This window comes from Salmo salar, unplaced genomic scaffold (genome assembly GCF_965601325.2).
Source record: "Salmo salar unplaced genomic scaffold, fSalSal1 ptg000687l, whole genome shotgun sequence".
Taxonomy (NCBI): Eukaryota; Metazoa; Chordata; class Actinopteri; order Salmoniformes; family Salmonidae; genus Salmo; species Salmo salar.
In genome coordinates, this window is record NW_027675464.1 from 171,620 (window position 1) to 189,009 (window position 17,390).

Below are 17,390 nucleotides of genomic sequence, written 5' to 3' on the forward strand. Positions count from 1 at the left end.
TATACAGTAATTTTAGCTCATCTTTATCAAGGGTATCAATAACTATGTGCTTATTTTGATATCTAGTTATTTGACCGAATGAGAAATACAGATGTGGAGTAGATGTAGTTTGTTTTAAATTCTCATAAAAAAATGAACTAATCAAACAACACTTGTTGCTCTTTGTACGTGTTGATATAATATTCATATTTAATGGAGAGAACAAAACGTTTCCCTAAACTGCTTTATAATATTATAATTCAATGAAGAATAAAAATAGTTTTCCCTCCTCAACTGCGTTTCCTCCCTCCAGACAGCAGATGGCGATATGTGTCTTTCAGGCGATGTTTCTAGTGTGACGTATAATCTAGTGGACGGAACTCTTCAACAACTGCAGCCACCTCGGTAGCTCGCTAGCCGACAAAGTCTGAACATTCAAGTTCTTAAGACAATTTCGTGGTTTAATTGCCACTGTGATTTAAACATAGTACTCCATTTTATGTAATATTTACGTTGTAAGTCAACTAGCTGGCTGGTTAAGTTAGCACTAGGCTAGTCGCTAATGCTAACTAGCTATTATCCCCGACCATGAGTTCACTAAGTTACTCTCCTCCTGATAAAGAAGAGGAGGTCTGTTGGACGGAGAAAGAAGGTCTGGTGAAAGAGGAGGAGGAAGAGGAGGCTGTTACAATACAAAAACAAGTAGAGGGTGAGGCTGTTACCGTGAAAGAAGAAGAGAAAGGCGTTACAGAGAAAGAAGAGGAAGACGCGTTCAGAGTGAAAGAAGAGGAGGATGTTACTGTGAAAGAAGAGGAGGAAGATGCAGTCTTTGGAGTGGAGGATGAAGTGAAAGAAGATGAAGACGTTTTTGGAATGAAGGATGAAGAGGGGGAGATTACTGTCACATTAGAGGAGGACGAAGAAGAGAAGACTGGAGAACTGATTAACACCAGTAAATACAGTGAGTACTATCTAATAAAACAGGGACATTGATCTGATTAACACCAGTAAATACAGTGAGTACTATCTAATAAAACAGGGACATTGATCTGATTAACACCAGTAAATACAGTGAGTACTATCTAATAAAACAGGGACATTGATCTGATTAACACCAGTAAATACAGTGAGTACTATCTTATAAAACAGGGACATTGATCTGATTAACACCAGTAAATACAGTGAGTACTATCTAATAAAACAGGAACATTGATCTGATTAACACCAGTAAATACAGTGATTACTATCTAATAAAACAGGGACATTGATCTGATTAACACAAGTAAATACAGTGAGTACTATCTAATAAAACAGGGACATTGATCTGATTAACACCAGTAAATACAGTGAGTACTATCTAATAAAACAGGGACATTGATCTGATTAACACCAGTAAATACAGTGAGTACTATCTTATAAAACAGGGACACAAACTCTGCAGTTGTTGAACTAATGTGTGATTTTTAAAAGGGCATTCTACACTCAAATATGTTTTTGTACTGTATGAATTGTTCATGACGTCCTCCAGGGATTTTTTAACTTTTCCTGTTGAAAAGTGATATATAAATACAGTAAAGTATAAACACACTAAAGGGAAACAAATAAATGTTTTGCGCAAAATAGTGTTTTTTTAGACAACTGCAAACTAGAAGGAGTGAATGATGTCATAGTAAAGCCTCCAAGGAGTTGGCTTGATGGGAAGTCGTGATGTCCTCCAATAGGAGACTGATCTTCATGTGAATATTCATTATTCTTTTTAAAATCCTTCCTGTTCTGTCAAGTTGGTTGTTGATCATTGCTAGAAAGCCATTTTCAAGTCTTGCTATAGACTTTCAAGATAATTTAAGTCCAAACTGTAACTAGGCCACTCAGGAACATTCAATGTCATCTTGGTAAGCTCCTCCAGTGTAGATTTGGCCTTGTGGTTTAGGTTATTGTCCTGTTAGGACGGTTTTTTGTATTCAGATCTCTGAAATGCTCTCTACCTACGTAACATTTAGTGTCTCCTTATGTTACGCTGGAAAAACAGTTTTCATGGGCACAGAAATCCTAAATCATTTCAGAGTTTGCTAAATCCAATGGTTCTAACCAAGAGTCACCTTAACTTTATTGACAACACCCAAATGGATACTGTCATTAACGTGGTTCTTCAATAATTACACATAATTCTTAATACTGTAGCTGTTTATTTACAGTCACATGTTCAACTATCATCAGCTGATCCACGAAATCATTTTCTGAATGACAGTCACATGACAAACATCACGACATGCAACAACAACCAAAGTGCTTCTTCATTCATTACTCTGGTAAAGACAGTTATGCCGTGCTCCACGTTGGATCCAACATCCCAAACAAATCGATTTTTATAATGTGTTACTGTCTGGCTGATTTACAGTAGGGTCTCGTTAGTCTGTTTTGACACAGAGATACTTTGCTCATAATGTGTAGAGAACTGTTCCTTGATGGATAGGCTATTGTTCAACACACAGAGCTATTTTCCTTTATTCAGGACATTTAGAATGACAACACATTACAGAATAGCCTAGTGGGATTATTCACAAAATTATCTGGTGATCAGGTTATGAATTGTCATGAGAAAGACATTTTAGTCTCCTTGTTTCACCTGAAATATTAAATATATAGTCCTAGGTGTATGTTATTGTTAGGTGAACTTATGGGTCCTACAGTAGGTCTATGTTGTTGTTAGGTGAACTTATGGGTCCTACAGTAGGTCTATGTTGTTGTTAGGTGAAGTTATGGGTCCTACAGTAGGTCTATGTTATTGTTAGGTGATGTTATGGGCAAATTTGGCAAATACTTAGTGTACAACCCTCTGTCAGGCTGATGGCAAAGCTAGCCAAAGAGCATTTTACAGGTTTAAGTGTTTATGTATAAAGCAGTTGATTTGCTACAACAACACAAACAGGACATTCAAACAAGCGTTACAATTATAATCCAAAAGTAATGTGAAATGCACTCATAAACAACCTGTAAATGGAGGCTATTTTTGCAGTCAGCCTATGAGAACTCCCCTGAGTTTCCCCCACGGTGGTGAATTAGTGAATAGACACAGAGCTTAATGTGAGTTTCCTTCAGTAGCACACCTGATAGTGCGCTGTAATATTCAGAATGCCTTGTGAAAAACTAAAATCGTCGCTCACCATTTTTTCTCCAGGCAGAGAGAAAAAACTACATCCATAACTAGTGGTTTCCTCATTACCAGATATACTACATCCATAACTAGTGGTTTCCTCATTACCAGATATACTACATCCATAACTAGTGGATTCCTCATCACCAGATATACTACATCCATAACTAGTGGTTTCCTCATTACCAGATATACTACATCCATAACTAGTGGTTTCCTCATTACCAGATATACTACATCCATAACTAGTGGTTTCCTCATTACCAGATATACTACATCCATAACTAGTGGTTTCCTCATTACCAGATATACTACATCCATAACTAGTGGTTTCCTCATTAGCAGATATACTACATCCATAACTAGTGGTTTCCTCATTACCAGATACACTACATCCATAACTAGTGGTTTCCTCATTACCAGATATACTACATCCATAACTAGTGGTTTCCTCATTACCAGATATACTACATCCATAACTAGTGGTTTCCTCATTACCAGATATACTACATCCATAACTAGTGGTTTCCTCATTACCAGATATACTACATCCATAACTAGTGGTTTCCTCATTACCAGATATACTACATCCATAACTAGTGGTTTCCTCATTACCAGATATACTACATCCATAACTATCGGTTTCCTCATTAGCAGGGAGGTGTTTCTGCAATCAAATTGTGTGCATCGCCCTCGTGCCGCAATTTTAGCAAACACAGAAAGTGGCCAAAATTTGACACCAAAAGTCGTCTGGCACACTGCTTAGGATTTCAACAACTTTAATAACTTATTTCTAGCCTACAAACATCATGTTACTACTAATGTGAAAACAAGACAAAAAAATATGACTTCTTGCTCATTTTAGGACAATTGTCAAATAATTTTAACATTCATTACAGACGTCAATTGTTGTACAACATCATGGCTCCGCTGTTGGCATCACCTTTTACAGTGGATTACCGCTGTTGTGGGCCTTTAACCATCTGTCTGACTTTGTTGTTCACACAGGAGTGATACTTCACTATCGTGGATCCTTTGGGGAGCCTCAACAACCTCATGATGCTGAAGAGGCAGAGAAGAGTCTCTCCACATCAGAACACCTCAAGAAACACCTGCAGAGACGAAGATCTCTCACATGGAAATCTTACTGCAAATCTTTATCGGAACTTAAAATACACCAGCGAGTACACACAGGAGAGAAATCTCACCACTGTTTTGATTGTGGGAAGAGTTACTTAAGATCAAAATCGGCCAAACCCTCCCCTAACCCGGACAACGGTGGGCCAATTGTGTGTCGCCCCATGGGCCTCCCGGTTTCGGCCGGCTGCAACAGAGCTTGGACTCGAACCCAGAATCTCTAATGGCACAGCTTAGGCCACTTGCTCACCATTTTTGCTCCAGGCAGATATACTACATCCATAACTAGCGGTTTCTGCATTAGCAGGGAGGTGTTTCTGCAATCAAATTGTGTGTGCATCGCCCTTGTCGCAATTTTAGCAAACACAGAAAAAGGTGCTTATATTTGAGAACAAAAGTGGCCTGGCACACTGCTTAGGAGTTCAACACCTTTTACTTATTTCTAGTTACTACTAATGTGAAAACAAGACTAAATATGACTATTGTTGCTCACTTGACTGTCTTAAGACAATTGTCAAGTAATTTTAACATTCATTACAGACGTCAATTGTTGTACAGTATCATGGCTACGCTGTTGGCATCACCTTTTTCAGTGGATTTCTGCTGTTGTGAGCCTTTAACTATCTGTCTGACTTGTTCACACAGGAGAGAGACGTGACTATCATGGATCCTCTGGGGAGTCTCAACATCATGATGCTAACGAGTCAGAGAAGAGTCTGTCCAGATTCTATCACCTCAAGAAACACCAGCAGAGACCCACAGGGAAGAAATCTATCTGCTGCTCTGATTGTGGAAAACATTGCAAATCTTCATCAGAACTTAAAATACACCAGCGAACACACACAGGAGAGAAATCTCACCACTGTTTTGATTGTGGGAAGAGTTACTTAAGATTAAAAGCACTAAAAGTACACCTGAGAATTCACACTGGAGAGAAACCTTACAGCTGTGATCAATGTGGGAAGAGTTTTACTACATTTAGCTATCTGACTATACACCAGAGAACACATACAGGAGAGAAACCGTACAGCTGTACTGAATGTGGGAAGAGTTTTACTCAGTCAAGCAACCTGTTATCACACCAGAGGATACACACAGGAGAGAAATCTTTTAGTTGTAATCAATGTGTGAAAAGTTTTATTTCATCTAGTTACCTGACTGTACACCAGAGAACACACACAGGAGAGAAACCTTATAGCTGTGATCAATGTGGGAAGACTTATATTTCATCTTGCCATCTGACTAGACACCAGCGAATACACACAGGAGAGAAACCTTATAGCTGTAATAAATGTGGGAAGAGTTTTACTCGGTCAGACAACCTGATATTACACCAGAGAACACACACAGGAGAGAAACCTTATAGCTGTGATCAATGTGGGAAGAGTTTTACTACATCTGGCTCTCTGACTCTACACCAGAGAACACACACAGGAGAGAAATCATAGCTGTGATCAGTGTGACAAGAGATTCTCCGATAAGACATCTGATCAAACATCAGAAAATACATGAAGGAGTTGTTTCATGATATCAATGAAATCTCACAATGTAGAATGTTTAACATTGTAGAAGGAGTATTTTAATAATGTCACAATGTAGAACCCTAAACGTTTGTCCCCTGTTCTATTGATTTCAACATGATATGGATATTAGCCTCAGGGGGAAATCCAGGCTCTGAAATGGAAGAGTTACTATTTATGAGATTTAATAAAAAGTGACTAAGAAAAAAAGAGTTGTGTTACACTTACCATGTTGGTGACCCACTGGAATCAAAATGTATCTGGCTGTTTTCTACAAATTGTCCTCTAACCAGTGATGTACACATTATTCCCAGATTCTGTGTGGTTTTTGAGCTGTTCGTTTTAACAGGACATGCAACCTCATCTCCCTCCTGTCGTACAATTGATTTCAACATGATATCGATGAGTTATGACAAATAAGTGTTGTGTTCCTTTGTTTACCGACCCCTAAATTTAACTGCATCACTTCAAAATGTAGCTGACTGTCTTCTGCAGGTTGTCCTCTAACCAGTGAGGTGAAAGATATCTCCATTTCCAAGTGTTTTTTTTTTTGTTGTGTTAGTTTCAGGAGCAGATTCAACCTGATTTCCCCCCAAATTGATATTAGATTTGTGTTTAGCTAGTGCGTTGCTATGGATCTTTATTTATTTTGACTGCACGTTTTTCCGTATTGGAGATACATTTTGTTTGGGCTCGTTCCAAGGGGACAAGAGTTCTAGAAGCTAGTGAGTTTTAGGAAGACGAGAGTTCTAGAAGCTAGTGAGTTTTAGGAAGAGGAGAGTTCTAGAAGCTAGTGAGTTTTAGGATTCTATAGAAAGAAAAAGGAGAAAAATTATACTATTGTATATTATTATTTAGAAATACGTGTTTTTTTCTTGTTTTTAATTGTTGACAGCCAGTGATTATATTGTAGAAGGTGAAGCATTGTAGTTGATTTAAAATGTGAAATGGAAGTTGTTTTCTGTTGGTGGTGAGCAAACTTGTCCAACAAAAATATAGGATATATTTGTCTTAAGGGGGAAGGTGTTACAGGCTTTGGTTTTGAGGTTGGACTTTAGGTCTAGCCCGTTAGCTCGTCTAGCTCGTTAGCCCGTCTAGCTCGTTAGCACGTAGGACGCACTGATTGGTGTCACTTCGTTAGTCAGTATGTGTTACACCTGTGCTGGCTTGTCCATCTCGTTAGTGGGAAGGTGTTTCACCTGAGCTGGTCCAGGTTCTATTTAAGAGTGTCTGGCCCAGTGCTCCAGTTGTCTTGATACATGTGGAGAGTCAACACCTTTAGTTGCTCCACCTTTTTGGTTTACTTCCTGTCTTTAAGTTTGGTGTGGGATTTTCTTTTGTTTTCCTCTTCTTGGGCAGATTTAGTGGGTCTCATGGTGGGTGTCTTTTAGGTCCCAGTTGTTGTTACTAGTCAACTTTCAGTGGACACCCCCATAGTGTCTTTCAGAGCCCCTCCAAAAAACATGCTTATATTTTGGGTTGGGTGTTGCATCCAATTAATATTTTAATCAATGGATTTTCCTTAGAATGCTAATTCGTCTTTCAGTTGTTAATCTTATGTTTGTTGTGGTAAATATTTCTGTTTATTTTTTTCCTGTGAAGCATCCATGTCTGAAATGTGTTGTATAAATAAAGCTTGATTTGAACATATTGCAAAAGAAATTAACATAATGACTGACAATCAACAGACTCTTGCAAAACTAATACGTATCTTGGTCCATCTTATTATGAAAAAAGTATAAATTCAGTATATTTCCCACTATGTCAAAATAGTGCTGGTATGTACGTTTAGTATCACTTTTCAACCAACCCAGTGCATTTGTTGAAGATAAATGTTTAATTCAACAATATGTCAAAGGATTCAACTACTGGAAACGGACACAAACAAATGGATCAACCAGATCAATCCCACTTTTCCAGCCTGCTGAAGGCGTGGTGGAGTGGTAAACACCACCCCCGGCTCTACCAGGGGCTTGAGGTGGTCTCCCACAGCTCTGATTATGTCATGTTCTGTGGCCTTGCTGTTACATTTCTTGACTGTCCCTGCAACACAGAAACACATTTAGTCATATTATATAAAACTCTCAAAGTAATGGATATGGAGCATCTATGGCCTCAGTTACACCTGGCACCTAAATGTGACTTCTGTCATCTGATCACTCCAAGCTGCATTAGGTTCAGATCTACCAGGATGGGCCTTTGACACAGTAAGGCCACTGATTATGCATCAGCAATGTAAAGAGATGGGGTGAATAGTACATTTGACACAAATGACCTTCATAATAAATCAAATGTTGTTGGTCACATACAGGTGTTCAGCAGATGTTATTGCAGGTGTAGTGAAATGCTTGTCCTTCTAGTTCCCACAGTGCAGGAATATCTAACAAGTAATATCTAACAATTTCACAACAAATACCTAATACACCTATATCTAAGTAAAGGAATGGAATTAGGAATATATAAATATATGGATAAACAATGTCAGAGCAGCATAGACTGAGATACAGTTTATACATCTGAGATGAGAAATGATATGCAAACATTATTAAAGGGCCAATGATTTCATGATGCCTGTTTAACAGTCTGATGGCCTGGAGATAGAAGCTGTTTAACAGTCTGATGGCCTGGAGATAGAAGCTGTTTACCAGTCTGATGGCCTGGAGATAGAAGCTGGCCACTAAATACCCTGGTTTACATGAAGATATGGATTTACAAACTACAGGCCACTAAATACCCTGGTTTACATGAAGATATGGATTTACAAACTACAGGCCACTAAATACCCTGGTTTACATGAAGATATGGATTTACAAACTACAGGCCACTAAATACCCTGGTTTACATGAAGATATGGATTTACAAACTACAAGCCACTAAATACCCTGGTTTACATGAAGATATGGATTTACAAACTACAAGCCACTAAATACCCTGGTTTACATGAAGATATGGATTTACAAACTACAGGCCACTAAATACCCTGGTTTACATGAAGATATGGATTTACAAACTACAAGCCACTAAATACCCTGGTTTACATGAAGATATGGATTTACAAACTACAGGCCACTAAATACCCTGGTTTACATGAAGATATGGATTTACAAACTACAGGCCACTAAATACCCTGGTTTACATGAAGATATGGATTTACAAACTACAAGCCACTAAATACCCTGGTTTACATGAAGATATGGATTTACAAACTACAAGCCACTAAATACCCTGGTTTACATGAAGATATGGATTTACAAACTACAGGCCACTAAATACCCTGGTTTACATGAAGATATGGATTTACAAACTACAGGCCACTAAATACCCTGGTTTACATGAAGATATGGATTTACAAACTACAGGCCACTAAATACCCTGGTTTACATGAAGATATGGATTTACAAACTACAGGCCACTAAATACCCTGGTTTACATGAAGATATGGATTTACAAACTACAGGCCACTAAATACCCTGGTTTACATGAAGATATGGATTTACAAACTACAGGCCACTAAATACCCTGGTTTACATGAAGATATGGATTTACAAACTACAGGCCACTAAATACCCTGGTTTACATGAAGATATGGATTTACAAACTACAGGCCACTAAATACCCTGGTTTACATGAAGATATGGATTTACAAACTACAGGCCACTAAATACCCTGGTTTACATGAAGATATGGATTTACAAACTACAGGCCACTAAATACCCTGGTTTACATGAAGATATGGATTTACAAACTACAAGCCACTAAATACCCTGGTTTACATGAAGATATGGATTTCTCACCATTCCTGTAGGGTTGTGATAGGTCCATTCCTGTAGGGTTGTGATAGGTCCATTCCTGTAGGGTTGTGATGGGTCCATTCCTGTAGGGTTGTGATAGGTCCATTTGCTATCATTTAGTGGTCTTTCTTCTCAATTGCCCTCAGCTATGTTTAGACTGTTGTTCATGTTTTGTTGGGTTCAAGTGTACTAGGGAATAGATTGCTTTCTTGTTCTTGACTTCTCTCCCAGACATGTTTAGGGTTGGAACTACCTTGCTGGGTGTTCTAGTGCCTCTAGCTTGGAGTTGTATTATCTTTCCTTTTTTGTGATGACACAGCCACAGTGTTTCACTTTTTAATGTGTATAGTATTGCTTACTAGGTGTGTCCAATCAATTTTGTAACCACTCCCTCTTCAAATTAGGGCTAATTGGAAAAGCTGTTAAAAAGAGGACATTGTATCATTTCTTTGTACTCCCTGACGAAGGCCATGCAGCCGAACCGCGTTGGATTTTTTTTTAAACATTGTTTCTATTGAACCTGCCATACTAATAAAGGCATTTTAATCAATTATATGAAGAGTGCCTTGGTCCTCCTTTCTTTTTGATGACCTACTCACCCCTTTTACCAAAGAGCACCTTCTGTCTACCAACATTTACTATTGTGTACCTTAGTAGCGCTTCCCTTCCTCCTCTTTCTACTAGTTGAAAATAACTTCTATTTCACATTATAATCAACTACAATGCTTCACCTTCACCAATATAAACATGGTGTCTACTGGCTGTCAACAATTATAAACAAGAAAAAATATATATTCTCCCCACTAGCTTCTACAATACTCCTCTTCCTAAAACTCCAAAGCTTCTAGAACTCTCGTCCCCTTGGAACGAGCCCAAACAAAACTCATCTCCGACACGGAAAAACGTGTAGTCAAAATAAATTGTGATCTATAGCAACGCACTAGCTAAACGCAAAAAAACTAATCTTTTTGACTGCCCACCCTTGAGACAATCAGAAACCAAGTTGTCCTCACCATGTCTGATTTCAAGAGGAAACTCCTGCAATATCCGTAGTAACTTTCCACCTAACTGCGGAGCTTCTCTCTCTTTTCAGGGTTCACTAGATAGGCATGTTGTTGGAACGGGGCCCAGTCCCCAATGTCATGCTCTAGTACATTTGTGTTGGCACATCTGAGAATGAACCCTGATATTCTAAAAACAGGGCAACAATGTCATAATTGTACCAAAAAAATTGTCAGTTGGTTGCATAAATAATTATCACTACTAAATGTTACATGAAATGTAAATATGAAATATTTGATTGCATAGTCATATTTTCAACGTCATTTTGCTAGATGGGATATCCCCAATGTCAAAACAGTTTTAACGTGTCCAAATCAATAACCAATATGCAGAAACAGTTTGTGATAAATTGAAAACCTAAACATAAAATGTGCTGTATACACAAACATCTGCCACAATAATTATATTACTTGTATTATTTAAAACAAGCACCTTATAAAACTGTACAAGCACCAGAAACACTGTTGTTTTGACAAGTAGCAATAAATCACTGATATCGATTAGGGGGGAAATCAGGTTGTACGTGCTGTTGAAACTAACACAACTAAAAAAACACATGGAAATGGGAGATATATTTTACCTCACTGATTAGAGGACAACCTGCAGAAGACAGTCAGCTACATTTTGGAGTGATGCATTTCAATTTAGGGGTCACTAAACAAAGGAACACAACACTGATTTGTCATAACTCATTAATATCATGTGGAGTTTTTTTCTTCTTTACCGTTGTTTTACCAGTTAAGTTGACTGAGAACACATTCTCATTTACAACAACAACCTGGGGAATAGTTACAGGGGAGAGGAGGGGGATGAATGAGCCAATTGTAAGCTGGGGATGATTAGGTGGCCGTGATGGTATGAGGGCCAGATTGGGAATTTAGCCAGGACACCGGGGTTAACACGATAAGTGCAATGGGATCTTTAATGACCTCAGAGAGTCAGGACACCCGTTTAACGTCCCATCCGAAAGACGGCACCCTACACAGGGCAGTCACTGCCCTGGGGCATTGGGATATTGTTTAGACCAGAGGAAAGAGTGCCTCCGACTGGCCCTCCAGCAGCATATGGTCTCCCATCCAGGGACTGACCAGGACCAACCCTGCTTAGCTTCAGAAGCAAGCCAGCAGTGGGATGCAGGGTGGTATGCTGCTGGCAATCAATTGTGCGAAAGGAGGAAGATGAGGTTACACTTCCTGTTAAAACGAACAGCTCAAAAACCACACGGAATCTGGGAATAATGTGTACATCCCTGGTTAGAGGACAATTTGTAGAAAACAGCTCGCTACATTTTGAAGTGTTGCGTTTTGATTCAAGTGGGTCAGCAACATGGTAAGTGTAACACAACTCTTTCTTTTGTTAGTCACTTTTTGTTAAATCTCATAAATAGTAACTCTTCCATTTCAGAGCCTGGATTTTCCCCCTGAGGCTAATATCCATATCATGTTGAAATCAATAGAACAGGGGACAAACATTTAGGGTTCTACATTGTGACATCATTAAAATACTCCTACTACAATGTTTAAACATTCTACATTGTGAGATTTCATTTCATTGATATCATGAAACAATTCCTTCATGTATGTATTTTCTGATGTTTGATCAGAGATCTTTTATCAGAGTATCTCTTGTCACACTGATCACAGCTATAAGATTTCTCTCCTGTGTGTATTCTCTGGTGTAGAGTCAGAGAACCAGATTGACTAAAACTCTTCCCACATTGATCACAGCTATAAGGTTTCTCTCCTGTGTGTGTTCTCTGGTGTGCAGTCAGAGTGCCAAATGTAGTAAAACTCTTCCCACATTGATCACAGCTATAAGGTTTCTCTCCTGTGTGTGTTCTCTGGTGTGATATCAGGGTGGTTAACTGAGTAAAACTCTTCCCACATTGAGTACAGCTATAAGGTTTCTCTCCTGTGTGTATTCTCTGGTGCACTGTCAGCTCTCCAGATTGACCAAAACTCTTCCCACATTGACCACAGCTATAAGATTTCTCTCCTGTGTGTGTTCTGTGATGAATTTTAATGCCTGATGGGGAGGTGAATCTCTTCCCACAGTCAGAGCAGCAGTGAGTTCTCTTCTCTGCAGGTGTTTCTTGAGGTGTTCTAATGTGGAGAGACTCTTCTCTGCCTCTTCAGCATCATGAGGTTGTTGAGGCTCCCCAGAGGATCGAAGATAGTGAGGTATCTCTCCTGTGTGAACAACAAAGTCAGACAGATGGTTAAAGGCCCACAACAGCGGTAATCCACTGTAAAAGGTGATGCCAACAGCGTAGCCATGATGTTATACAACAATTGACGTCTGTAATGAATGTTAAAATTATTTGATATTTGCCTTAAAATGAGCAAGAATAGTCATATTTTGTCTTGTTTTCACATTCGTAGTGACATCGATGATTGTAGGCTAGAAATAAGTTATTCATGTTGTTGAAACTCTAAGCAGTGTGCCAGACGACTTTTGGTCTCCAATATAGGCCCCTTTCTGTATTTGCTAAAATTGTGGCACGAGGGCAATTTGATTGCAGAAACTCCTCCCTGCTAATGAGGAAAGCGATAGTTATGGATGTAGTATATCTGCCTGGAGCAAAAATGGTGAGCAAAGATTTTAGTTTTTCACAATGTATTCTGAATGTGAATGGGGGAAACTCAGGGGAGTAACCTCCATTTCCAGGTTGGTAATGAGTTCATTTCACACTACCTTGGATTATAATTGTAAGGATATTTGAATGTCCTGTTTAATATAATGTTTGCTAAAGCATTAAGAATTATGTGTAATTATTGAAGAACTGCGTTAATGACAGTATCCATTTGGGTGTTGTCAATAAAGTTAAGATTTTATTTATTTATTTAACCAGGTAGGCCAGTTGAGAACAAGTTCTCATTTACAACTGTGACCTGGCCAAGATAAAGCAAAGCAGTGCGACAAAAAAACAACAGAGTTACACGTTGGATAAACAAACGTACAGTCAATAACACAATAGAAAAATCTACATACAATGTGTGCAAATGGAGTACGGAGGCAAGGCAATAAATAGACCATAGTAGTGAAGTAATTACAATTTAGCAAATTAACACTGGAGAGATAGATGTGCAGATGATGATGTGCAAGTAGAAATACTGGTGTGCAAAAGAGCAAAAAAGTAAATAAAAACATGGGGATGAGGTAGGCAGTTGGATGGGCTATTTACAGATGGGCTGTGTACAGCTGCAGCGATCGGTAAGCTGATCAGATAGCTGATGCTTAAAGTTAGTGAGGGAGATATATGTCTCCAACTTCAGCGATTTTTGCAATTCGTTCCAGTCATTGGCAGCAGAGAACTGGAAGGAAATGCGGCCAAAGTAGGTGTTGGCTTTGGGGATGACCAGTGAGATATACCTCCTGGAGCGCGTGCTATGGGTGGGTGTTGCTATGGTGACCAGTGAGCTGAGTTAAGGCGGAGCTTTACATAGCAAAGACTTATAGATGACCTGGAGCCAGTGGGTTTGGCGACGAATATGTAGCGAGGGCCAGCCGACGAGAGCGTACAGGTCGCAGTGGTGGGTGGTATATGGGGCATTGGTGACAAAACGGATGGCACTGTGATAGACTGCATCCAGTTTGCTGAGTAGAGTGTTGGAGGCTATTTTGAAAATGACATCGCCGAAGTTAACCTGTTAGGGCTAGGGGGCAGTATTGACACGGCTGGATAAAAAACATACCCGATTTAATCTGGTTACCACTCCTACCCAGTAACTAGAATATGCATATACTTATTACATATGGATAGAAAACACCCTACATTTTCTAAAACTGTTTGAATGGTGTCTGTGAGTATAACAGAACTCAAATGGCAGGTCAAAACCTGAGAGATTCCTTTACAGGAAGTGGCCTGTCTGACCATTTCTTGAACTTCTTTTCCATCTCTATCATTTACTAAGGATCTCTGCTCTAACGTGACACTTCCCACGTCGTCCATAGGCGCTCAGAGCCCGGGAAAAAACAGAATGTCGTCATTCCAGCCCCAGGCTGAAACACATTATCGCCTTTCTCAAGTGGCCGATCAAGGGACACTGGGCTTAGGCGCGTGACCCGACCGCCCCCGCCTTTGGGAATTTTTCCTCTGTTTGCCGAAAAGGAGATTCCCTGTCGGAATATTATCGCTTTTCTACGAGAAAAATGTCGTAAAAATTGATTTTAAACAGCGGTTGACATGCTTCGAAGTACGGTAATGGAATATTTAGAATTTTATTGTCACGAATTGCGCCATGCGCGCGACACTTCTTTACTATTTCGGATAGTGTCTGGAACGCACAAACAAAACGCCGCTATTCGGATATGACGATGGATTATTTTGGACCAAACCAACATTTGTTATTGAAGTAGCAGTCCTGGGTGTGCATTCTGACGAAGACAACAAAAGGTAATCAAACTTTTATAATAGTAAATATGATTATGGTGAGTGCTAAACTTGCCGGGTGTCTAAATAGCGAGCCCGTGATGCCTGGGCTATGTACTTAGAATATTGCAAAATGTGCTTTCACCAAAAAGCTATTTTAAAATCGGACATATCGAGTGCATAGAGGAGGTCTGTATCTATAATTCTTAAAATAATTGTTATGCTTTTTGTGAACGTTTATCGTGAGTAATTTAGTAAAATGTTAGCGAATTCCCCGGAAGTTTGCGGGGGGTATGCTAGTTCTGAACGTCACATGCTAATGTAAAAAGCTGGTTTTTGATATAAATATGAACTTGATTGAACAAAACATGCATGTATTGTATAACATATTGTCCTAGGGTTGTCATCTGATGAAGATCATCAAAGGTGAGTGCTGCATTTAGCTGTCTTCTGGGTTTTGGTGACATTATATGCTGGCTTGAAAAATGGGTGTCTGATTATTTCTGGCTTGGTACTCTGCTGACATAATCTAATGTTTTGCTTTCGTTGTAAAGCCTTTTTGAAATCGGACAGTGTGGTTAGATTAACGAGAGTCTTGTCTTTAAATAGCTGTAAAATAGTCATATGTTTGAGAAATTGAAGTAATAGGATTTTTAACGTTTTGAAAATCGCGCCACAGGCTGCCAGTGGCTGTTACGTAGGTGGGACGAATTCGTCCCACCTAGCCCATAGAGGTTAACCTCTATGGGCTTTTTACATGCTAATGTAAAAAGCTGGTTTTTGATATAAATATGAACTTGATTGAACAAAACATGCATGTATTGTATAACATAATGTCCTAGGAGTGTCATCTGATGAAGATTATCAAAGGTTAGTACTGCATTTAGCTGTGGTTTTGGTTTTTGTGACATATCAAACGCTGTTTAAAATCTATTTTTATGCTACTTTTCTCGTAAAATAGCGATAATATTACAACCGGGCAACGTTGTATTCATTCAAAGGCTGAAAGAAAAAAAAATTGAATTCTCGTGAACGCGCATCTCAGTCTCACTGTCCCCAGGCTGACTGATCACAAACAGAGCTGCTGTACTTTGCCCAGAGACAGCAGACACCCCATTCCACTTTCTGGTGGCTTTAGAGAGCAAATGGAAGCCTTAGAAAGTGTCACGTTACAGCACAGATGCTGTAATGTCGACAGAGATGCAGAAGGACAACAAATTATCAGACAGGGCCTTCCTGTATGGAATCTTCTCAGGTTTTTGCCTGCCATATGAGTTCTGTTATACTCACAGACACCATTCAAACAGTTTTAGAAACTTTAGAGTGTTTTCTATCCAAATCTACTAATTATATGCATATTCTAGTTTCTGGGCAGGAGTAGTAACCAGATTAAATCGGGTACGTTTTTTATCCGGACGCGAAAATACTGCCCCCTATCCCAAACAGGGTAAACTATCATTATAACATCATGGATGAATTCTAGAATATACTATATAGCCTAGAAACCTGGTTAAACTATCATTATGACCTCATGGATGGCCAGTCCTTGTATTCATAGTGTAGTGAATTCAGGGGGAGGCCCTGAGCTGAACTCAAACCTGGGTCCAGTGACTGTCAAGCCAACACCTTATAACTGTTACGCCAAGATGTCTGAACTTCTTGACGAGGTCCCTATGAATTTGAGAGTGGTTACATTTCTCCTTCCCCCATCCCTCAGCTGTTTACCAAACCAAGCCTCTGGGCAGCCATTTTGTTTCTGTTTTAAAACTAGGTTGCCCCTTTAAAAAAGCCACACAATCAATCAACCAATCTGCAGTCCAAACAATAACAAAGCTGTCATTCCACCACTGTTTTGGTTATAAGATGATTATGGGTCTGGAGAAATGTAACTACTTTCAAATTCATAGACAGACCTATGGATGCAAGGACTGACCATCCATGATATCAACATTATAGTTTTAACTATGTTGAGGCTATACAGTGTTGATTTACATTGTTTCTAAACATTGGAGTAAAAAAAGTTTATTTGGGGGTTCTGATGGGGTACAACAGTTGAACTAAGCTCATGAGGCATGTGTTATATTCTTCAAGAATCAATGGCTATAAATTAATAATTATAAAGTCACAATATGGATGTAGCAATTGCAGATTTCCCCTTTAACACCACACATCAGTTCAACAACTGCAGAGTTTGTGACTCTGTATTTAAGACAGTACTTACTAGTGTTTATCAGGGCCCGTTCATTGTTAAAACCATTGGATGCCTTAACATGCCTTTGGGAAACCGGGCCCAGATATACAGTTTCCTCCTCTTCTTCCTTTTTCGATGTGACAGTCATCTCCCCCTCCTCTTCCACTCCATAAACTGCATCTTC

General features: G+C 39.2%; 2 protein-coding genes across 2 annotated transcripts in view; both read left to right on the forward strand.

The window, feature by feature from the left end:
• The first annotated feature begins 362 nt into the window (after window positions 1-362).
• The window catches only part of LOC145877130 (uncharacterized), a 167,746-nt gene continuing 150,718 nt past the window's right edge, over window positions 363-17,390 (forward strand). The window contains exon 1 of the mRNA XM_082972423.1: window positions 363-931. Within this exon, the coding sequence (XP_082828549.1) occupies window positions 568-931 (364 nt within the window). The 5' untranslated portion in view covers window positions 363-567. The remainder of the gene's footprint in view (window positions 932-17,390) is intronic.
• On the forward strand, window positions 3,112-7,440 carry LOC145877108 (uncharacterized). The gene is made up of 2 exons (XM_082972402.1): window positions 3,112-3,157; window positions 4,916-7,440. Exons 1-2 carry the CDS (start codon window positions 3,112-3,114, stop codon window positions 5,716-5,718), a joined length of 849 nt encoding a protein of 282 aa, XP_082828528.1. The 3' UTR covers window positions 5,719-7,440.